The 24,114-nt window shown below is 41.2% G+C and overlaps 1 protein-coding gene across 2 annotated transcripts in view; it reads right to left on the reverse strand.

Moving 5' to 3' along the window:
- Positions 1-6,332: 6,332 nt before the first annotated feature.
- The window catches only part of adarb1b (adenosine deaminase RNA specific B1b), a 184,881-nt gene continuing 167,099 nt past the window's right edge, over positions 6,333-24,114 (reverse strand). The window contains exons 10-13 of one of the 2 annotated variants that reach the window (XM_083776941.1): positions 22,140-22,302; positions 16,473-16,654; positions 11,801-11,979; positions 6,333-8,350 (exon numbers count right to left, since the gene is read on the reverse strand). In XM_083776941.1, the coding sequence (XP_083633067.1) occupies positions 8,171-8,350; positions 11,801-11,979; positions 16,473-16,654; positions 22,140-22,302 (704 nt within the window). In that variant the 3' untranslated portion in view covers positions 6,333-8,170. Of the gene's footprint in view, positions 8,351-11,800; positions 11,980-16,472; positions 16,655-22,139; positions 22,309-24,114 lie in introns of both variants that reach the window. The other variant, XM_083776940.1, reaches the window with a different exon arrangement.

The raw sequence follows: 24,114 nt of genomic DNA on the forward strand, positions 1-24,114 counted from the left end.
GCATTCTGCACGAGTGCTTTTACGTTTGGTACTGCAAGTATATTTTGATGCCATACTTTTGTACTTCCTCCACCACTATAAAAAAATAACTTATTGGCAAGTGACACCATTGGGCCTGAGTTCACAGATAAGACAAATGAAATATCTTTCTGCTCTACAGTATCTATCACCCTTCTCACACAGGCACAGAGTCTTACCTCAAAGTCAATTAAGTCCGTCTTTCTTTCTTTCTTTCTTTCACACCCACACCTCAGGTTGGATTGGGCTGTAAATAAAATAAAATAATACATTTTTTTTTGTTTTGTGTTTGTTGTCATCACACCAAACCCCCCCTTTTTTATAAGATAGGGTTGGCATCTTTAAATTCAGTATTTAACTATGTTTCCCTTTAGGTTCATTTGAGCTCCTCTATAAAGTAGAGTTCCATTTCTTTCTTTCATTGTGAAGTGGAATGGTGTAAGATTTTGCCCCTGAATGGATGCTGCTGACATTTTGTCTTCTCTTCCTTAAATACTGTTCCGTCTGAAGAATCTATTCACACTCGCTTCTTTGCCTTGGCCTCGGCGATGGCAGGTGCGACACCGCCGATCACACAATGAAGTGCACACTTGCGTGCATGCACGCTCATAGACACACGCAAGGTCAGGCGGGTACCCTAGCCAATGAATAACAGGAGGCTAGCGATGGCCAAGGCGGAGACTGGTCTTGCCATGTGATTCGCCACATACATCAACTCTGCTGAGCAGAAAATTGAAATGGAAATGTGGGGCCTTGAAAGAGTACGGCTCCCATTTACCCCTGGAGCACATCTAATGATTTGTCATTTCTCTCAGGGGCACTAGCTTGTGCCCCCGGCCCTCACACGCTCACATCACACTACACAGTAAAATCCTCAGTGTTCATTTAACGCAGAGAGTGCAAAAAGGAATCAAATGGACCTGAATCAAGGGACCATTTGGTAGTTAGACTACTCATCCTTCCTCTACTTCTTTCAAGACCATTGATCATTTTTCTGAGGAATGAGGGAAAGGAATTCTCATTTCACAAACCTTTGCCCCTTCATCAGCCATGTAATTAAAACGCGAAAATATTTCCTATAGTTTCATGTCCCATATGTGGTGTGTCTGTATGTGTGTGCGTGCGAGTGTGCATGTGCATGTGTGTAATCATGTACTGTTGAGTCCCCTCGTCACTGTCTACACTGAACACTCCTTCTGGCATTCATTGTGTTGTCCAATGTCCAGTGTAGTGTATTACACCCACTTGGTGCTAAAACAAGCCATAGCGCTATTTGCCATGCCTCTGATTTTAAGAATAAATAAGTTATACTGCAAATGTGAAATGAGGTTTACACCATTTAATGATGTGCACGAGGGCTCTGATTTGAATAACACTCTAATATTAATCTTATGTATAGACCTTCAGATGGATTCAGAATTTATTGAATTATTGATGTCTGGAGCCATGCTTGGCTTCAGTACTCTCCTGGTCAGCTTTCATCATGTCGATCGATTTATGAGCGTTGGCGCTTCATGGCTAAAGCAAGACTTGATGTAAGATTTATTGATCGTCTGAGAACATAACTGCATCTCTGCAACAGAGAGACGGACAAAAACACATATACAGGTGTGTACTACATCTGGAGCAAGGGACACCTAATGACAACACCTACACCCCTCACCTTCCAGGTCTCCATTTTAAAGCTCTCTAAACCTTTGCCAGCTGCTTAATTTCTTGAAAGGACTTTAAATGTTTGGCCAGTGTTCTAGAAATTAGAATACAATATTCTGAATATTGATAACGTTGCATGCAACTATACCATATCACTTTACAGTTTAGGATTCTACGCAGTACAACAAATTATGCATTACAACTGACCATGTCTAGCCGTAAACGTCTTTGTAGTACTTTATTCAATCTAAAACAGATATGCCTATATTGCAAACATTTCTACTAGACCGTAACAAGACAGGAGACTAGACCATCACCAACCCATGTATCACTTTTCACACATAATTCAAACCATAATGCAACCCTATATTCTGACCATAAATAAAATGCTAATAATATCATTCAAGCTATCTTCTTTTTTAAGTTCCCCCCAAATCCTCACATCTTTCTCTATGACATGGGTCCCTTCGAGATTATAATATATGCACATATAAACACACAAACATACAGCACGATGATACCTCCAGCATGAGGATGGAGATTAATTTAGCAGCAAAATGCATGAGACACCTCTGTCTGACTAATCCAGCCTCACCTTGAGTCTGATTGACAATATCCAGGATTGCAGCTTCTGGGTGCAAATATTTTCCTCCCACCAAGCAAACCAAGTAACTATCTGCCTAAGCTCTGCAATATTGAGTGCAAGACTGACATAGCCTACTGTGGTCTGCTGAAGGTTGAATGTGTATATGGTCTTCAATAGTTTTAGTAAAATAAAATACTTTTAATTAACTAGCCTATACTGTTCAGGTTTATGTTCAGGTTAGGTCGATTTGGTTTGCTCTAGAGGCATCTGTCTTGACTCACATGTTGCACAGAACACAGACAGCATCGCGACAGATTGTGAGCTTGTAGATTGGCTATTTCCAAATGGCCAAAATGTATATAATATGGCTGAAGTGGTTACTGTATGTATTGTAATAACAATACAAATCTAAAAGTAACTAGTAACTAAAGTTTTCAAATTCATGTAGTGGAGTAAAAGTACAATATTTGCCAAATATCTCAAATTAAGTACAGTACTTAAGTAAGTTACTTTCCACCACTGCATCCTATCCACTATTGTCACCGTATGCGCGTGACATCATCGTACCTGGAAGTTATGCAGGAACGCCTACCGAGTGGCAAAAAACTACTTTCTGGCCTTGACAGCCCATCCAAACACAACACAACACAACACAACTTAAACTCACCAACATTGCAGCTGTAGGTAAAGCTTGAATTATTCTCTGTCTGCAAAGGTTTTGTTTCATAAAAATCCACAATGTTACTGTATGACTTATGAGCAGGCACGTGCAGGGGGATTTTGGGGCTTGGGGGCACCTGCCCTTTTGACTCAGGTGAAGGTGCACAGATGATCCGTGGGCCGTGGCCCTTATCAATATTATATATTTTAATGTTTACATTGTAATGAGAACGTATTGCTTATTTTACTGTCCAATGACATGGGCCAACAATGTAGGTCCACTACATTTCTGGTGTGAAATGGCATGAGAGACGGACCCCACAAAAAGACCGCACAGTGGCGCACACACATGTGCCCTTTTCTTGCCCCCTACTTTCTGTCAAGAAATTCTGTGTAGGTGATTCTTTTTCTAAATGTCAGCATTTGGAAGCGCTCAATTTCAACAACACAATGTCCTGCTGCCTCCTGCATTATGTGTAATTTAGAAACAGCTGGTACGCAGAACCATTGAGTGATTTGCAATGAGCGCTTCCAAACTCCAATGCTCCATGCTGCTCAATGTTTTGCCACTTAAAGTGATGCAAAGTGGGAATACTCTCTATAGTCATTGCATAATAAAACACAAAAAAACACAGTTTTACAGAACATTAACAGTAAAATAGCTAGCAGCATTGCTTATCAGCAATTTTACATTGCACCTGTCAGTTGTAACATAGCTGGTCCTCATAGCGACATCCAACCCTCTGCATAGGGCCAAAATAACATACTGGATGCACCGGAACAGCAGGCAATGTGCTGTGAAGAGGAGCGCTTTACTATTGAAGTGCATGGCAGAAAAGGTGGGGCATACGTTAGTCCGACATACCAATAGTCTGACACCGTGGCTCCGACATGCGTTGCCGCTAAGACACATAAGCAAACCCTTGCTCTAACTAATAGACCCTCAGGTGTGGTTAGAATATTGAAATATGTCTTCCCTCACTCCCAGTCCCCATACGTCTTTAGTTTCTTCCTGAAAGCTGAAAGCATTATGAGTCAAAAGGCCCTCAAAATACACCACGTTAGACATTAGTGGCATCACATTATCATCCCCTCCCCCTTTATCATACTGTACAACAACAGCTGTGGGTGTGGCTTCAGTTCAGGTCGGTCACCACCCACCACCCACCTGGAAACGAGGCATACTTAATGAACTGGTGGTGTGGCCACATAACTACATTTTAACACTTTCTGTGCACTTTAAAAAAAATCTATTTTCGATACCAAACCCTACATGATGAATTGAATATGAAGGTCAGCTAATGGAAATAAACCATAGTGTTTTCTTGGGTTATGAATACGCTTAGCAGACTTTGTATTGAACTGTACTTTCCTGTGCTTTTTTCTGCAAACTGTTAATAAAGTATTCAATCAATCAACATTTGCTTACACAAAGCAATCGTTCTTCAGCTCAACTAATGATCATTCATCAACACTCAATAGATGTGAAAACAGATTCATAGACAGACATACAATACATCAACTTTGAACAAGATCATAAATAACCCCACAATGTGCAAAAGTAAACTAAGATCTCTTTTATTATTTTTTGTTCATTTTATATATCTCTATTTTTTTTCTTCTTATCTGCTCACATTTTTTTCCATTTTTTTTCCTTTTTTGTAGTTCTACACAAGTCCTTTAAAAGTTTGTCATCATGCGAGGTGCAGCTTCAGTGAGGGTAGTACATGCAAAAGGTGGTGACTCTGGTCAGATGTAGTAGTACACAGCAGACGACGGTGAGGAGGGTGGGGAGGTTAGAGACGACCAAGGTTCTGGAACTCCCTCGACCGCTCTACAGTCACCCAAAACATTTTAATAAAAATAAAACACCCACCGCCACAGATGCGACCAAAGGGGTGTTGCCGCAGTGCTGGTGCAGGTGTCACCGGACCACTTTAGGGACTACGGGGGTTTCAAGATAAGAGAGCAGGGGCGGGGGAGGGGGGAAGCAGTTCAGTTCTTGCTATAATAGTCGCCATCCATTCCATACTGGGGGACGGTTTTCATCATGACATCATCAGTTGACATCTTTAGTGCAGTCAAAAATGAGAGAAGATCATACTCTATAGAAGCAGGCAGTCATAAAAACAAAAGAAAAAGAAAAACTTCAGACAGCTTTGGAGAGAGAGAGAGAGCATCAGGAGAGAGACAAAGATTGGGGGAAAGAGTGAGAAAACCTTCCTTAAGACATTTGATCCCAAAGGGTTCAATTAAAGGGCAGTTTAAGAGTATTGCTTGTTTCTGCATGGGGTCTAGGAGGTGTCCGTCTGGAAGTGCCTATTCCCATTGTTTTACTGGGGATGAAGTTTCTTTCAATTCCAGGATTTCATGTTGCGTTTCTTTCAGTTCTTTTTTTGCACGTGTATCTCACTTTTATTGTCTTACGAGGGACTGGCATTTCCTGCTCCTTGTGCTGTCGATGCCGGTCCCTAATTCTGACTCATATGACTGGGATCTTTTTTTTTCTTCTCTCCTCTCTTTTCTTTTTTAAAAACAGGCACTGCCAGATACAAGATTCCCAAGGTTGAATTACAATGCATGTAACAATAGAACTGGTAAAAACACCATCATAACATAAAAAAGGCCATTTGGTAACTATCTTGCATGCTTACTTTTCTTTACAGTTCGGGTGGCTTCAGAGATTATGGAACCAGTAACCGTGGCAGCATCAAGTGCCATAGCCTATACCCATTCAGCCAATGAAAGATAAAACAACGTCACTGTCCCAGCAGTTTGATAAGCATAGGGTGGTTTATGAATGACGAGGAAAGGGTTACTTGTACACGGATCAGAAATAGCCATTTGTTATTCATTATACACACACGACTGCCATACTGTAGCAATAGTAATATTAGAGTTCACAATATATACACCTGGTCATTGACAGCAAGACGTAAGAAAGAAGCCTGACAATTCTGATTCCACATTTACCGGAATACACAAACAACTGCTTTGTTTTTTGTTTTTTTGTTGTTGTAGAAATCAAAAGTACATCGGTCAGTGGATATACAAAAAATGAACAATAATCAAATGTTTATGCCCAGAAATCTGTATTCCAAGATATTGTAGGAGGAGAAGAAAAACGTTAATTACTTTGTAAAGAAACTGGGACGGAAACGCACATGGATATCATCTTTGGTGAAGATTCCACACACACACACACACACACACACACACACACACACACACACACACACACACACACACACACACACACACACACACACACACACACACACACACACACACACACACACACACACACACACACACACACACACACACACACACACACACACACACACACACACACACACACACACACACACACACACACACACACACACACACACACGCACACACACACACACTGTACGCATGCAAGCACATGCACACTCGCACATCTCCTGCAGCTGGGAGTAGGAATTGCAGTTACTATAGTTGACAACATGGAAATTAGATTTAAAAGGGGTAATGTTTCTTTGCTGTCATTAGGAATCTTGCTGATTCGCCATTGGGAAATGCAGATAAAAGTGGCAAGTTGTCACACTAGGGTCCAAAACATGCTGTATACTTTTGATTCAGGCTACTGTTTGTCAAAATTCAGAGTGCAGCTTGGAAGGTTGTTCACACCGTACAACCGTACAAGACTTTGTATTGTACTGTAGTGCTTCACCAACTATCCGTACAGGTTATACCTACAGTAAATCACACCTCAATCTCCCCCTCATTCAGTGTCTACAGACTGGCACAATTACACATTTACACATACCATCTGCTGCCCACTTTATGTATAATTCAACAGACAGGTATTATGGATTCCTAAAGAAATGTTGACGCTGTAAGATTAAATCAGTTTGTGTTGTCACCATTTCATCTGCAGTGTTATCCTCAATTATCAAACACCCAATCCTTGAGAGAAAAACAAATAAGAAAATAAGAAAAAAGGAAAGAACCTCTCCCGGAGCCCCCTTCCCAAACAAACAAAAACACAAACAATCACATGAAATTTAGAAAATAGAGACCAAAGATTCAAAGCTGCCTGTGGAGAAGGATGCTGGCATTCATTCATTCAAAAAGTATTCAATCATGGACTCGCCGGGCTCTCCACCACATTATATTCCGTTCTGCAGGCCTCCCAGTTCAGTTCCCATGCAAAGCCATGGCTTAGGTCAAAAAGAGGACTAAAATAAACTGGAAATCAACATGCGGCGTCTCCCAAAAGTTGCCCAAGACCTAGGTACCTCAACCCCCATGGTCCCCATAAGCTCAAGTATGGGATGAGAATGAGATAAAAAGAATAAACTCCACAGATGAATATGAAGAAATTAATTCAACAGGAATATTATGCACAACCTATTTTGTATTTTTATATATGTTAGTGTCTGAGTAAATAAAATAATTCCAGGGCCATACTGTTGTGGAACATGTTTGTCTTTAATAGAGGAGCAACTGAACAGTCTGCTTTAACTAGGGGAAGGACCAACAATACACATCATAATGGAACTATTTGACGTAACCTTGTCAATACTACATTTACATCCTACGGAAATATTTATCTTTAAATTAGTTATTATTACAACCCATACTTAGCAAGTATGTTGCACAATCAGCATTTTCAGGTCGCTACACATTGGTTTTTGATTAGAAAGATCAGTGTGTATGTGTGTGCGTGTTTTGATCTAAACCTAGTTTCTCCCTAAACCAACTCCTTTAACCAATAAAAACTACAGCAATACCTAATTTGGTGATTGGTCTGCATCATAAGAATTCTGGGAAATAAAAACAACCCACAAAGTGTGTAAAACCAAGGATTCCAGTTTTTAAAACAGGGAGCAAAGATTAAGAGCACCATCGATTAAAAATGCTAAATTTAAAACGATACATTAAGCAAAATAAATTGAAACAAAAATAATAATACAAAAACACAGCATGAGATAAAGGGGTGATGAGGCTGAGGCTTTGCGAGGGACACAAGTGAAGTGACAGGGATAGGGGGGGGGGGGGGGGGGGTTGTGGGACTACACACACGCGGGCGTGTTCATTTTCACACGCGCACGCACACACAAACACGCTGGATGGACGGAGCGAGGATCGAAGGTGAAGTCTCGGTGGCTGGTTTATTAGGAAGCGCCTCTCATTCTTTCAGGCCCTGGGGTCAGACGGTAAGGGGTTTCGGGGGGGGGGGGGGGAGAAGGGATGCCCCCACTCTCAGGAGGAGCTGAGGGCGAACTGGTCTTGCTCGATGGGTTTCTTGACCCAAGCGCCCAGGCCGGCCTTGTGGAAGGCTTTGATGAGCGCCAGCTTGGCGGAGTGGTACTCCACGGCCGCCTGCTTTGCTTCATGGTAGGAGCTGGGTTTCATCACCTTGATCCGCAGTGTAGTCATCAGCTGAGTGCGACGGGGGAGGAGAGCGGAGAGGAGAGAATGGGGGGTTGAGACGGTAAACAATGTGGTAAAAAAATAATGAGGCCATCATTCAAAGATCGATATGTGTGCACGCGCGCGTGTGTGGGGGCGTGGGGCAATGCAGGCTCTGATGGTCATTTCTGAGAAAAAATAAAAATACAGAAAAGGTGGCGCTCATGGACACTGACAGCTTCTCTGTCATATCTTTGTGTGTTTACAAATACAGATCTTGTCTCGCTGAGTCCTTTATTTTCTGCTAAACACTATGCAAGGCTGCATAGTGCAGCGTTGCTGCTGTTGGGAGGGCCAGCCTCTGTCAATGGCGGCACGTACGTGAGAAATAGTTTTAGCCTCGAGGACGTCCTGGTCGACAGACAGGTCGAGACTCTCTGGGCTCCATTAAGCAGTTCAAATAATATTACTAATCATATTACAGTTTTATGAGCTGGGGGCGTGTGGTATGTCATATTGCAATTTTGGGCATGTTAAGAAGCGCTTTCGAGGCCCAGGCCGTAGCGTAACGGTCTGGGCACCGGACTGGTAATCCAGTCGCAGTGTGCCGCGGGTTCGACTCCCGGACCCGACACGGCCTTTACTGCATGTCATCCCCCCATCTCTCTCCCGTTTCCTGTCAGCCTACTGTCTGTCCCTTCAAAAATCAATAAAAGGCGTAAGCCGCAAAAAAAATATCTTTAAAAAAAAAAAGAAGCGCTTTCGACACCCCGTGGATTGCGCAAAACGGCCTTGAATTAGTTATGGGAGTGTTTAAGGAGTGTTTGAGACGTACCCAATCAACATGTCCGTACTATTCTCTTTACCAGTCAGCTGATGTCACATACGGAATGCGCACTTTGGGGATCGTGGTATTACATTTCTTCATGCTGGCACCATAGAAGACATGACATGACTTTGTCACATTTGGGTTAATTATTCCTATTGCACTGCATGCTGTCACCTTTATGCCTCAAAATAATTTGTTTCTATTGAAAAACACCAGTAAAATAACGTTTATTATATTTTATTTCATTCAAGTCATGATGAAGGAATGAGTTGAATGCTGCTGCATGCTTAATGCTGTGCCTGTGGCCCCGGTGGTATATGGTCTTCGCTCGTAGCATTTTATTGAAGAAGACTTGAATCGGGTGTGATACAGCATATGAAAGCAAACTTCCCAAGGATTATGGAGATGTTTTTATTTATTTTTAAGGTTGAGAAATGAAAAAAATTATGGACGTTTCTAAAAAAAGACGCAAAAAGAGGCTGTTGCCATGTCTCATAGAAACAAGTAAATAGGTCTATAAAAATAAGCGCATATAACAGGGGTCTGTAACCTATTTTAAATGAAGTGCCATGTTTTTATTTTCTAGATAGTGAGTCTGCCATATCCAGATTAATTTTAATGACACCACATTAAAATAAAAAAAACATATTTTGATTGTCCACAAATATAAAGTTCTTCCTTCTTTTTAAATATGTTCTTGCACATTGTTATAATGATCATTATATATCCCCCTGCAGTCAGAGTTCATAGTTTTAATGAATGAATGTGATGCATTGTGAGCTGGTAGATCTGCTATTTTCAAAAGTAATTTTGGAAAATGTTTATTTCATTTTTGGATTAGCCGTCCTTAGTTGGGCAAATGCATTCATCTGGGGATCCTTGACATGGGAATGTGCTGTGTGAGGATCACTGGTTTAAACAACATTAGGAGAAAAGCCCAAATAACCACTTTAGAAACAAGAAAAGCAATCACAAAATAGTACAACTACCAATATTTACAAGCAACTTTACAGAAAAAGAAGCCGCTTATAATAAACAGACATGGCAACACTCTAGCAGCCTCCCAGAGCCGCTCAAGTGTAAAATCAAACAGTGCTTTTTGCGTTTATGAGGTGGTCAGACCCACGTCTAATCGTTATGCGCTGAGTGTTTTTAGGTCAAGGGGCTTAATAGCAAATTGCGCAAAGCGAAAATAATTAACATATGGACACTCCCACAATGCTAAAATATTCAGGAACGCCGTATGCCATATGTGTGTGCGTTCAACACGGGCCGATATGCTTTTCATAATACGATTGTGCGCAGAGCGAGGGCAATTTATGTATTACCCCATTGTAACACGCATCTTCAAAATCCAGCCCTCTGTTTCTAAAGTCACAAGATAAATGACAAACTGAACCCAGAAATCAATTAAATGCAATGCATCTATCTTTTCACCGCACTTTATCAAATTTGGATCCACGATGAAATCAGATTGTCAATTCCTCAGAACTGTCTTGGGTTCTTGAGGGATACAAATACAATTGTAGTTGTGTTTTTATTGCATTCTGTACAATAGCAAAAATGTTGTTTTATTTTGCCTCACATTATAAGTGTGGCATTTTATTAGATGCCCCCCCTCCCCATCGGGACACTCCATTCCAGTGACATTTTGTCAGCTCAACAAATGTATACCAGAACAGTTTTGCAAGTGGTGCAATATAGTGCCTGTTGTATTATGAGAACAGTTTTACCAGTGATGCAGTATAGTGCCTGTTGTATTATGAGAACAGTTTTACCAGTGGTGCAGTATAGTGCCTGTTGTATTATGAGAACAGTTTTACCAGTGGTGCAGTATAGTGCCTGTTGTATTATGAGAACAGTTTTACCAGTGGTGCAGTATAGTATACTATGAGTTCTTTCTTTCCCTCCCATTTATTTATAGACATCTTCTCTGCTGTGGATCCAATCTATCACACATGTCTTATCAATGGAAAATATTACGATTGAACTACTCACCTAGCACATGTGAGTATTATCACTATTATGGTCCAAAAAGGAAGATTCATTCGGAATGGAACATCAATCAATGCAATTTATTACTGTAGGTTGTGTCAAAAAGTAAAAGTTGATGTTGACATGCCATCAAGGCCCGCCAAAAATGTGTCGACTAAATCAACTGTAGATTTAGTCGACTAAATCTAGACTAACACTAAAACATTCCAGGTGACTAAAATGTGACTAAAACTAAATGAAAACTATTCAAGAGACTATGACCAAAACTAAAATCTAAATTTGCTGTCAAAATCAACACTGGTGCAGCTGCAGTGCTCGCTCTACACACCAGAGTCTGTAGCGTTCAGATTGTCGCATATGGATGAGGATTATTTTCCCATTCTAGGACACCGAGCACGTATTTTGGGGACACCAGTGCACGGAATGGAGCGAGGAAGAATATTCTATGGCTTGTGAAAAACATTCTGAATGTGTTCTTAATTATTATTATTATTACATTTATTTATGGAATTTCTTAGATTTGTTTCTTTGAAAATGTATAATTTTATTTTGTACTTTTTAAATAATAAAACAAAAAAAACTATTATGAAATATATATGTATTTTTAAATGTGAGAATGTGGTCCCGACCCTCTGCTGGGAACCAGTGATCCGTACCTTGGCATGAAGGCGCACCCAGCGGCTATAGAGGGCGTGCTTGCAGAGGCGAGAGGCGCGGCCCATGTCGTCTTTACCCGTGGTGGCGTTGATGACCTCCAGGGCCTGATCGCCCACGGCCCAGTTTACGCTGAAGTTGGGGGCCTTGCCCGGCTGCCTGGCCTCCGCGTTACTGATACCTGGAAACAGAGGTGACAGCATGCCGACTTTAGTGTTGACTGAATTGCCCTCACTGGATGCAGGAGGTGCAAGCTAACAGGCTAATTAACACATTCACCACCACTGATGTAAATGTACGCCATATGGTCTTTATAGAGGTTTATGATAGATTGCAAAAAAAAAAGGAAAAAGTGGTGCCTTTGATGAGTTAATTTAGCTCCTTTATTACCAACTCCCACTTCATGCTCCCTTATTACTGATTCCCTGCTGCCTCATGCATACATTGAATTACGAAGTTTTCAGCGACTATTTGCGACGGTCAAAAACATTGACATGACTTTCATAAGACGTTTTGTCCATCATCTTCAAAACCCACCATCATAAAACACCGTTATTAGCGTTGCGAGCCAACAAAGATGAATCCACGCAGTTGTCTTTTTGAGCAAATGCTATGAAAACATGATGGAAGGAATGAGCACACAAGATCACCTGCGAGGGTCACTAACGGTGGAGCCTTTTCCATCTCACTATGGGGCACTTCCACAGACCCAGGCATAAATGGAAGATATATAGATGCCATAAATCGCTCTGTCCTGCTTCGTGCGTCTACTGTACACTATGTGTATGTGTGAGCGGACACATGCATGTGACTTGGGTGTGTGTGTGTGTGTGTGTGTGTGTGTGTGTGTGTGTGTGTGTGTGTGCGCGCGCACATGCGTGTATGTGTATGTGCTAGTGAGAAACTCTTTTGTTCCGTTTGGCAGCGCTGGTGGCAGATGATGATTTAAAGGGCTAAAATCCGTGTGCGGCCCAATGCCAAAGCCCTTCACAGCTTAAAAACCCTCTTAAGCGGAAAAGGTTAATAACATCCTTTACTATTATCTCCCTTACCCGCATCCAGAGGAGGGGGATGGCAGAAGGGGGTGGGGGCAAAGGAGATGACGTAAAAAGAAATCACACCAACTTGTGAACTGAGCGGTGCAGAGTGTGAGTGTGTGTGCTGGCTAAACAGACATACATAGAGACATACATAAAAACATAGACACCATGCTGCTCAACAGTGCCACTTTAGGTCACCCAGCGGTAATGCAGCTGTATGTACTCACATGTATGTACATACATGGAGACATACATACATAGGGACACATAGCCGTTCATTGGAGCGGTTAGGCACTGCTCAAAAAGGAGTCGAAAGAGGAAGAATCCTAAAGAGGCAGGGGAAGGAAGGGAGGTGATATGGCTGTTTGACTATACTTTTGCACTGACTGTATAGGCTTGTGTTCACATTCTGGTTTGATATTTATTTCCGTAGTGTTTCTGCTTCCCTTATTGCCTTTGCTGTCCATAGCAGTGGTTCCCAAACTATTTAGACCGTGACCCAAAAGAGAAATGAGACATTCCCCCGGGAACCAAATTAGTGAAAATAGCAGATCTACAAGTTTGTACATCGGCTATTTTCACTACTTCTTAATTTGTTTTCTAATTTATGGACTTTCTTAGATTTTTCTTTTACTTTTACTCTTTTACTCAAGAATGTTTTAGCATAATAATGAACACATTTTTGCCAGGGAATTTTTTTATAATGAGACAGATTTTACTCTGAAAAGCCCTGCCTTCCATTACCCCCCAAAACCGGGAGGCATAATTTTCCCTTAGTACCTCACGCTACCTCGTCTTATGTCTCTCTAGAAGTGTTAATAAAATTATTCCAAACGAGGTGCTTGCTGAAGTCAGAAATGACCACAGAACATTGGTGTTATAATCAAAACCATGGAGAGCGCCGTAGATTTAGAGCTATGAGCAACTTTTGTCGGAGTGTAAAAAAGGAAGTGAAAAAAAATCCTATTTTTGCCAGTGCTGAACCCCTAAACCCCTAAAATTCTTTGCTTTTTTTTACTATTTTGAAAAACATTTTTGAATAGTTCAAATAGCCAATCTACAAGCTCACAACGTGGCGATGTAGATCGGCTAGTTGAACAATTTGAAAATGTTTTCAAAATAGTTGTTGCCTGGATCAACACAGGTCTCCTCCAGGTCTGCTCAAGAGGGGCGCAGCAACGCAAGCGTAAAAAAAAAAACGAAACAGAATCCAGGTCTGGTGAGTCGCTATTTTCAGTGCATAACTGGTGCATAACCAAGAATAAATAACGAGTAAGAGGAGCAGTGTATTCAACACTTTACTGAGACAAATAAAGAGACAGAGGTGCAATACAAGGCAGCATCAGACAAATAGGAACTAACCTGATCACACTCTGCACTTTAAAACATTAACATACTTATGAGTCATAAATCAAATGCAGGCGAAATTGATACATCACACAATATTATTCCACAAATGTCTGAGCTCATTTGTTTTGAGACCAGAAGAAAAATTATCTGTGATTAATCCAAAAAGACAAAAAGAAAATTGAATGTCAATGAAAAAAAAAGAACTGCCGACATCCAAATCGGCACAACCTTTTGAAAAGGCCACGCAAGTCCTGCACATTTGCACAAAGCGATAAGGTTGTCCGAACTGCTCAGGAAGTAAGTAAATGCCATCTCAATTCAGACAGGGGGGAGAGAAGCAATAACCGAGTCCCCCCTGCTGTGAACGAGATGGATCGCTATATGATTGCCTCCTCGTCCTGGCGGATATTTACCTGAGAACCTTGTGTTTGCTTGTCAAAAGGTACACAGAGCCAGCCACTTCCAAATGGGAAAATGTTAAGACAGATGCGATCAATTTGTTCTGTGTACTTGAGAAGTTAAATAGGTACAGAGATTCTGCAGACATTCTGCGAGGCAGTGAACAAACAACTGTACAGGAGGATGCTATACGCACACCAGTCTTATAGTGGTGCCAGCTCACGGCAGAAACATCTAAAAAAGATAAGTCTTAAAAAGACAAAAGAGTGGCCGCACACATCGATAGCCAAAGTGCCGATTATTTATTAGGACGCAGAGTACTACAAACAACTGCCACCTGCTAGCCTAGTATAGGTACTAGTGTTTATTTTGACAGCACATTTTCTTTTAGTTTTAGTCATAGTAAGTCTGTTGAATAAAATGTAATTTAGTTTACACATTGAGCTGTAATGGAGCCAATGCCAGTGTGGGAAATGTAGTAATGGCGTTAGTTCAGGAAGAGCACTGAATTCATGAATGCCATCATCTGATTGGTCTAGTTGAGTCACATGACAGGTTATCAGCTAAATCTTCCAGTACCAGCAAACTCTCTCAATCAACTGAATGTACTTATTTTAAACTAGGATTGATCATAGGTCTGCATACCTGAATAAATACCTCAAAAAAGTGGGCGAAACCTTAGAGTATATATGAATAGAGAAGACACCCGAGTTCTCCTTCCATCCACTTGCATTAAGTTGCTCAAAAGCGCATGAGGCGATTTCACTCCTCCTTCCTGGTAGGAACAGAGTGCATTCTGGGACGGATTGCAATGGTGAGTGGCCCCAAACACATGAACGCGCTGCTGTTGAACGCGCACGAGCGTTCATGTGTGTTTGGGGCCAGGCTACAATACCTTCATTCGGCCACTATGTCCATTTCACCTCAGGGTTTCCTCTGGGTGCCTTCTCTATTCATATATACTCTAAGGGCGAAACCCACAGCCACAATACTAGACAAAGGGAGAACAACGACTAAAACTATGACTAAATATACTGACAATTTCATCAACAAATAAAAACTAGACTAAAATATTAAGGAGGGAATTAAGGGAATTAATTAAGTGGAGAAGATATAATTTTATGTTTGGTTGCGCTCGGGTATTGAGCTCTGAAAATAGCAGATCCAAAAGCTGTAAAATCTACCATATTACAATATTTAGTCGACTAAAAGTAGACTAACACTAAAACATTTCAGGTGACCAAAATATGACTAAAACTAGATTACATTTTATTCAAAAGACTGAAGACTGAAATCATGTCTGTGTTTTTGGCTTTGGTTTTGTATTTATAGAATGATACTGGGGGAGTTTTATTGAGCTCCCCGGGGAATCTTTTGCATGCGTTTTGGATTAATAGCGGAGCAAACCAGCAGCCAAGCCCTTTCCTCCGAACACAACTGTATAAATATTTATCGCAGTAAATGGCTCCTAAATCCTTTGACTTACTGCAAGTGTGTCTGTGACTGAACCATTGATAAGCGACGTTTACCCATGCCTCCCGACTCCAAATCAAAGTGCACACTGACCAGTGGTGGAAAGTAACTAAGTAGGTTATATTATTATAGAACTAGAGAACTAGACACCTGTGGGGTGTCTACAGCGGTGCCCCCAAACTATCAACTACACTATTGTGCTATCAACTACAAATAGTATTAAAATTGAGTGACTGCAGTTTCTTCCAGTGGTGAAATGTCCGTTTAACACATTGTGTTCAAATATATATATTTTTTGTTGCTTTTTTGCCAAATCTGCTGGGCACTCTACGTCTTTATTCTGAATAATCTACGGGCATCTGTTTTGAGTACCACTGCTCGCGACTCCAAATCAAAGTGCAATGCCACTCACCACTGAGCGTAGGTCTGTTGAGGGTGAACTGCTGCGGGAGGTCCTCGATGTCTGCGATGCGCTGGTACATGGCCCTGGAGAGGTGGTCGCCGTGGTACAGGCTCCCCAGAATGATGCTGGAGAAGTACATGGGCTCTGAGAAGTAGCTCATCAGGGAGCCCTGGATCCCCACCACATTCCACCTGCATGGAGCAACACAAACAAATCACGTCAGTGTGGATTTTGACAGCACATTTAGATTTTAGTTTAGTCATAGCCTTTGGAAGTTTTAGTCCCATTTTAGTCATCTGAAATGTTTTAGTGCTAGTCTAGTTTTAGTCGACTAAATCTACAGTTGATTTTGCCGACAAAAATGTGTTTTGTCAGGCCTTGATGGTGTCATAATGGCTGATTTTAGCATGCTGAAAATAGCCGATCTACAAGCTCACAACGTGTCGCTCTGCATCATTTAGCTGGAGAGTCCACTGGTGGTCCCCGGACCCCTGGTTGAGAACCACTGATCTATACCTTAGATTACAAATATTTATTTATGATGGAACCCATGCCGAGAGAAACAATCCATAACAGAGGTACAGTGGACAGGTTCAAGGACACTTTAACAGGCAAATCATCTGGTAATATATCTTATATCGCCCACCTCCACCTGTCAATATTTTGAGACGAACACTCGAAGCGTAACTGCCATTAGTGAGGTAGGCTATGGAAAACATGTAGACACACATTGCTACGCACACAAATGTGTGTGGTAGCACACATTTGTGCCCCCCACACACACACACACAATCCTACAGTTGTGTACACTCTGAGGTATCCAATTTCATTTCCCTCCCCAAACTTTGGTGTATTTCTCGGCCGTGTGTCATTAGCCGCCTCTCCTTAGTCATTTTCCCATTGACATGCTCTGTGAAGCGTCAACTGCCTGCCTCACATACAGAGGTTCACCAATGACATAGTGGAACAGAGGGGGGGCAGAGTAGTGGAGGGAGAGAGCGAGAGAGTTGGGAGAGCGGGAGTGACATAGGACGATGGAAGGAGACGGAGATGAAGTCAGAGAATTGCGAGAGAAAGAGACAGAGAGAGGCAGAGTTAAAGCACCATTACCACGTAACAGAAATAAGATAAACAAGGCAGACATACGTCCGTCGCTGACTCCAGGCGGACTGAGTGAGTGTGTGTGAAATTAACAACATGGTCCCGAGTCTGAGATGTTGCTGAATGTGAGGGCACAGTGCCTCAGGCAACGTCAGCGGAAGCATTTTCTGATGACATGGTTTCCATAATATGCAATATGCGAAACATTACAATATGAATTACAATATGATATCATACTGTACCCTTGGGCAATAAATCAGAGAATTATGAAGCCACGTCTTAAAAACATTTTCTGCCACACAGAACTAACATGCATGTATAGATGTCTTCATGGGTTCACCTGAAAAAAGAAAAAAAAAGTATAAAAAAATAACCCTACCATAGACCTGAGTGAATCCAGGTCAAACATATCTTGACCTGACTCACATGGTCCAATAGAATTTCCATGGGTCTTGGATAAGCTACTCTGAAATATATTGTATGAACCTGCAAAGTTTTTTTCCATATCCAAATCTTTAATCTTCGGTTTTAAAATGATTAATCATTAAGTTGTGGTGGAATTATTCTTGCATCTTTGATTATCATCATTGTTGAATGAATTTGCTCAAAATAGTCTACAGCGTTAATTCTTACAGTTTTGTTGTTAGCCTAATAGATTGCGGTGCATTGTATTTTATAACATGTTCCTTTAGTTCTTTCCAATCCCTAAGCTTTCAGCAGATTTTAGACTTTTAATTATGCTTGGCCTACAGTCAAATGTTATGTAATTGCAAATGAGAAGCCATCCACAAAAAAGGCACATTTATGAGGGAGGCAACGTCCGGTAACTGAATGCTGAGATGAACATTGTTTTATGAAGCCTTACTGATAAAATAGTTGTGTAATATGATTATTTATATGAACAAAATATGCATCGAATTCTTTATTCTTTGATCAAACCCCCTAGAATCTCTCTCGTGTCAGTCTGGCCCTGGTTTGATTATCCTTCGGTCCGTTTAGGTACAGGGCTCATAAATATCCGTACACGGACACATGTGTTTTTACTGTATCAATACATGTGTTTTTACACACCATTATAATGTTCTCATTTTGATCATAAGACCCAATTACTGAATGCCAGTATCCAGGTTATCTTCCGAATATGTACAGTACAGTATACTACGACACTATGGCATATTGCAGTCCAACAAAGGTTTGAGAATAGTGGTTCTCGAACCTTTTATTTACAAGGACCGCTTTTAAACCAAAATAACTTTGGTTCTAGAACTGGTTCCGTTCTATATATTTTTTTATGATATCACATCTGCATCTTCCAACCTGAATAGTGACACGCCCACTTTGGTTCCCAATTTTTTGGTTCCAGTTCTGAACCAATTAATGTGGTTCAAAATGTGTCTGGAAAAAAGAACAGAACCGGTTCAAACCCGGTGGAAAAGGGGCCTAAGAGTGTACAAATCATAGACTGTAAAAAATATGGACAAAGCGTTCGCCGGGTCTAACATGGACGTAAAATGAAGCCTGTTATTCCTGCACTGTAAGTCGCCATCTTTCTAGATCCGTTTGGTACCAGCTGGCCATTGGCTGGCTCCGTTTTGGACCAGCTGGCCATTGGCTGCCCAGACAACGAGGCGGGACTTCCCCCCTTCTTCTCCGTTGGTTTTTATTTTGACTCGAGTGGGTGGGGAAATCCCGATCATAGACTGTAACGGTAGCCACGCCCCTCAGAACATACGCGATGTTTTTTTTTCTTTATGGTCATTTTTTTTATTAATGGGACCATAATTTTCCAAAAAGAATATTATGACATTAGAAATGAGACTTTAAACTAGTGACTGGAAGAAGAAAGTATTCATGACCATGTTTATTAAGGTAATACAGTCTAGGTGAAGTTGGGCCAAAATACATGGGCCTCTATGGGGCTATGGGGCTTTTTGGGTCCAGTCCAGCGCCACAACAGGCCATTATTATGAACTACCGATTTCAACGAAAACGAAATATCTGGCTGACTGCCCCCCTGGTACAAATGTACCTCCAAACCCTTACGGGTCCATTTGGTTCCATCTGTACACTCTCAGAGTTACAGAGCTGTTATGGTCATTCAGGGCTAGCTCTTTTCTTTTTTTTTTTAATAATGTTTTTATTAGGCATTTTTTGTATGACAACATCAGAATATTATCGACAATGATAATGAGTAGTTCTGTTAAATAAAATGAAAGAAATAACAGGCAATGTAAATGTTGCACATACAATACATAATAAAAAAGACATATAAACATAATAAACATGAATAAACAGTTAAACAATGACAAAAAACAGTTAAACAATGACAAGTGTGAACAGACAAACAAAACAGACAACAGGACAGACACTCTTCAGGGCTAGCTCTTTATGTGTTTCTGGTAATATTATTGTTCACTAATTTTGTGGCAAAAATGGCCACCACAAGCCAGCATGGCGATGACCCCTGTTATGTATAACGGGTTTGGGTGACATACTTGTGAGGACCTCTGATGCAAGGACGTTATGTTCATTTAACTCTCGAGAGCGTAAACATTGACCTGCATGGGTTTCCTAATGAGTCCATTTAAATAGATAGGAACAGCAGAGAGAGGAGGCCTAGAGCAGAACTGTACTCACTGTACCTGCCATGCCCTAGGGGCGGCAGGGCTTGGAAATCAAATGAAAATGAGACGAGAGAAAGCAGGGACCATGCAGGGTACAGTCAAACTGTGCCAGCCAGTTGTGGTACACTAAATGGCACCCTCCAGCTAATAATCCCTCATAAGAGGAACTCTGTGACATGGCAGAGGTAAGAGTTGAGTAGAGATGGACACGGTCTTATCTGAACCACATTATTTAAGCAATAACAGATATAGGGACAGAATGACATACCATGAGATATTGGCATGCGCTGGTATGCTGCAGTCAGCCAAGTACTGTAGATCAAAGCCAATATCTCAGAGAATATCACAACTTCAACTGTATTATTGCGATAATATACCACAGCTTTATCGATAATATTTATTCAAAAGCAAAAAATAAAAATAAAAAGAACATTACAGGTGTCATCAGCAGTTACTAGTTTTTAATGTTACCACAATTTTGAACACCTTTTTTAACGCATCTCAGTATGAAAATGTTCTTACTCAGATGTCATCTATTCTTGCTCTGACATAATACATTAAGCTTTAGGGTCTAGCTAGAGGTAGGAGAGGTATGTATGATTTAGCTGAAAATAGAAAAATACTTTACGTATTCCTCAAGTAAAATTGTCTTGGTAGCACTAATGCAGACATATTGATACCTTACGGAGTTTCAGCACAGATACACAAAAGACCAATGGGAGATTTACATGCGATTCAAAGGTAAAGCAGAAGACAAATGATAGACAGCGGACCATAAATACAACTCTAGGAATATATAGTGAACATTACGTAAGTCACTGTGTGTTCCGGTGGTGGATTCTGCCCATGTTAGCAGAAGAAGAAGAAGAAGAAGAAGATGAAAGAGGGAGGCAGAGGACAGGAACAACGAAGAGTTATGGAGTGTTTTTTATCGTCCATCAGGGCGAGTGGCTGTGTTGCCTTGAACGTGGACACAAACTAAAGATCCTGGGAGGTGCTCCGGCTATAAAAATGCCAGAAGGACTAAGGACCCATCAATTCAGCTGTTCAGTGACACGGCCTGAATAAAATACGGACTTGAGTTGACATAGAGATTGATATCGCAAGGATATATATTGTGATGTGTTGCAGCATGAATGAAGCAAAAAAAACCAGACGGAGATGGGTAAACAATGTCTAAATGTAAATTTGATTGTAACTTGTTGGTGACGCTTTTAGTTTTGAGATTTTAGGTGTCATTTACTCATTTTGTGAGCACCTGCAAACCTATTTGGAGTTAGCATAATCTGACCTCAATATCTACAAATAAACTGAAAAACCTAAACAAAGAAACAAATGACATGCATAAGATCCCAGCTTAGTAAGAGGTTCAAGAGGTGTTTCTTCACTAGTCCAATCCAGAAGAACACAGTTTGCCGGCCACTGCTACAGAGCTGATCATGAGGTTATATCTTCCCTTCTTCTCTGGAATCCTGCCACAAAGCAGACCAGAGGTAGAAAACTGTCGTTCCCTGATGTCATCGCTAGCGACTCATGTAACAGTAAGCAGGAACTGGGGATGGCAATGAAGGACCGGGAAGTCTGGCGTGGCATTGTGAAATCCATGATCTCGACTGCGGTCGAAAAATGATGATGATGACTTTCCACCAATGATACTTTATGCCCTCCTGATTTCCATCTACAAGATCTTTGCAGAAAATACACAATCTATAAGCTTGTATGTAAATCAAATATTTTTTGTGTTCATGTGGTTAAGTCTGTAGTTCCTTCAGCCAGATGTTTTACTCTGAAGACCCCAAAATCCACACCAAAATTACCTGGAAGCAAAATCGTCTAAAGCTAATTTGGCTATATACGGTCTTTTCATAAGTCATCCAAAGCGTTAATATTGTAACGGCGAGGTATCAACGATTTAGTAATGGCTGTAAACGGGTTAATGGAATTACTGTACCTTGCAATCTTGTCACTGCAGGACATTGTGAGTAGCCTCTCTCCCTGCAGTACTCCGTCCCAGGTCTGGATGGTGTTGCTGGACCGGACAGGAATGGTCCCCTCACCAGACTCGATCTTGGTCCGCAGTTGACCTCGTGCTTTCCGGTTGGGGTGCCTGTCCCCTTGGTCTGTGTGTGGTGACAAGGAAACAATGGGCTCTATGCACACAGATGAACTCTTCCTACATCCGGGCCACTTCCCTACTTCCTTTACAGGTGTTACCGATGATACTAATTAAGGCTCTGTTCCATTTAGGCCTAGGCTACATTAGTCTGGGTATTTTTCTAAACGGATATTATCCCTGCCGACGCGACAAAGATATCCGTGTCCACACATAAACGCAGAAACACATTGAACACAGGAGAGAATCACTGCAGTAGCAGGTTTCATTTTGTATTTGATTTTATAGATTTACATTCATTATTGTGAGGGGCCAAATACCTAGGGCTATCATATTTTTTATTGAAGGAATAAGTACCGCATTTAAAATGCCAACTAAATTATGAGTGGAAGTGGAACATGTTTCTTGCATTGCCTGTCACCATGTCATGCACGCTTTGCGTAAATCTCCACCTACAAATCCCGACACTCGCTAATCTCACTCCATATTGTTTAAAAATATGATTCATACTTCCAATGATAGAAACTTAGCAGGTGCGTAATACGTGCGTATAGTTGGTGGCGGTGCTGCTACCCCTCCCCTCCGCACGTCCCCAACCAGGCCAGAAGGTTGAAACTATATCAATTATAGTACACATTATCTGCGTGAATGAACGGTGACGCCATCGTTTAAAACAAACTGCGTTTTACATGACTACACAGATCCACTGAAATGGATATTTTGGACAATCTTCACTTATTTAACAGTTATAGTGGCTGAAAACGCTGTTTGCGTGTGGCTGAAAGGCTCATAACTCTGAGAGTGTACAAATGGAACCAAATGGACACATCTCAGAATTACAGACCGGGGAAATTTGGAACCCAAATTGGTGTAGCATAGTGTTTCCTGTGAGCACAATAGCAGTACCCTGACACTGTTTGACCAGAATGGAACAGAGCTTTTATTAGTATCATGGGTTCACACAGAAGGAAGTAGGGAAGGTGCCCACGTTCTTTCCAAAATGGTGTGTGTGCATAGAGCCCATTGTTGCAGCCGACTAAGTGCAACTATGACAAAAAACGGTAGACTCAAACTTCTTCAAAAGCAAAGTACTGTATGAGCGATGCATTTATCAGTGTATTATCAATATATTTCCCCCGTCTCCCCGCTATCTGTCCGCTGGCTAATTGAATGTGGCTGTTTGGTATGGAGTGTGTCATGTACAATGGAAAACAATGTGACAGACTAAAGAGGCTGGTTAATCACACAGACAGGGGAGGGAGAGGAGGGGGAGGAAGACTGATGGAGATGAAAAGCTGAGACACAAAAAAAAACACCAATTACCAGTGCCTTGTTTAAACGTGTTTACCATGTGCATTCGGATGTTGGGGGGAATTCTAATTAAATGAAGCCAAGCATGAGAGGAATAAAAGTTAATTGAATAAAATAACCAGGTGTTGATACAGAGCTCGCAAAGAGTGTGAGAATCAATTAAAAATATGTCAGCCGTGCCAAGATGAGGAGATGGGGGGCTGGAATAATACGGCTGTGCATAAAAACAACGTTAAAACTATCTGTGGCTTTATAATGTCACAACCTGATTGGGTGAACAAAGTACACAGTTGATTCTTCAGTGTTGACTTAACTCTGTGTCTATGTTTGCCTTCTTAACCAATTACGTCCTATATGTTGTTGTGAGACAAAAGGGAAAGTAGCCATGCTACAGTACAAGCCACACATTTGCAGATCTGCTATTTCGAAAATGTCTCAAAACAGGGACGCCAGGGTTAAGTGTGGTAAAATGTACTGTATTCATGCAAAAGTAAAGCAAACA

The sequence above is a fragment of the Protomyctophum parallelum genome, assembly GCF_964188405.1.
Source record: "Protomyctophum parallelum genome assembly, chromosome: 11".
Lineage (NCBI taxonomy): Eukaryota > Metazoa > Chordata > Actinopteri > Myctophiformes > Myctophidae > Protomyctophum > Protomyctophum parallelum.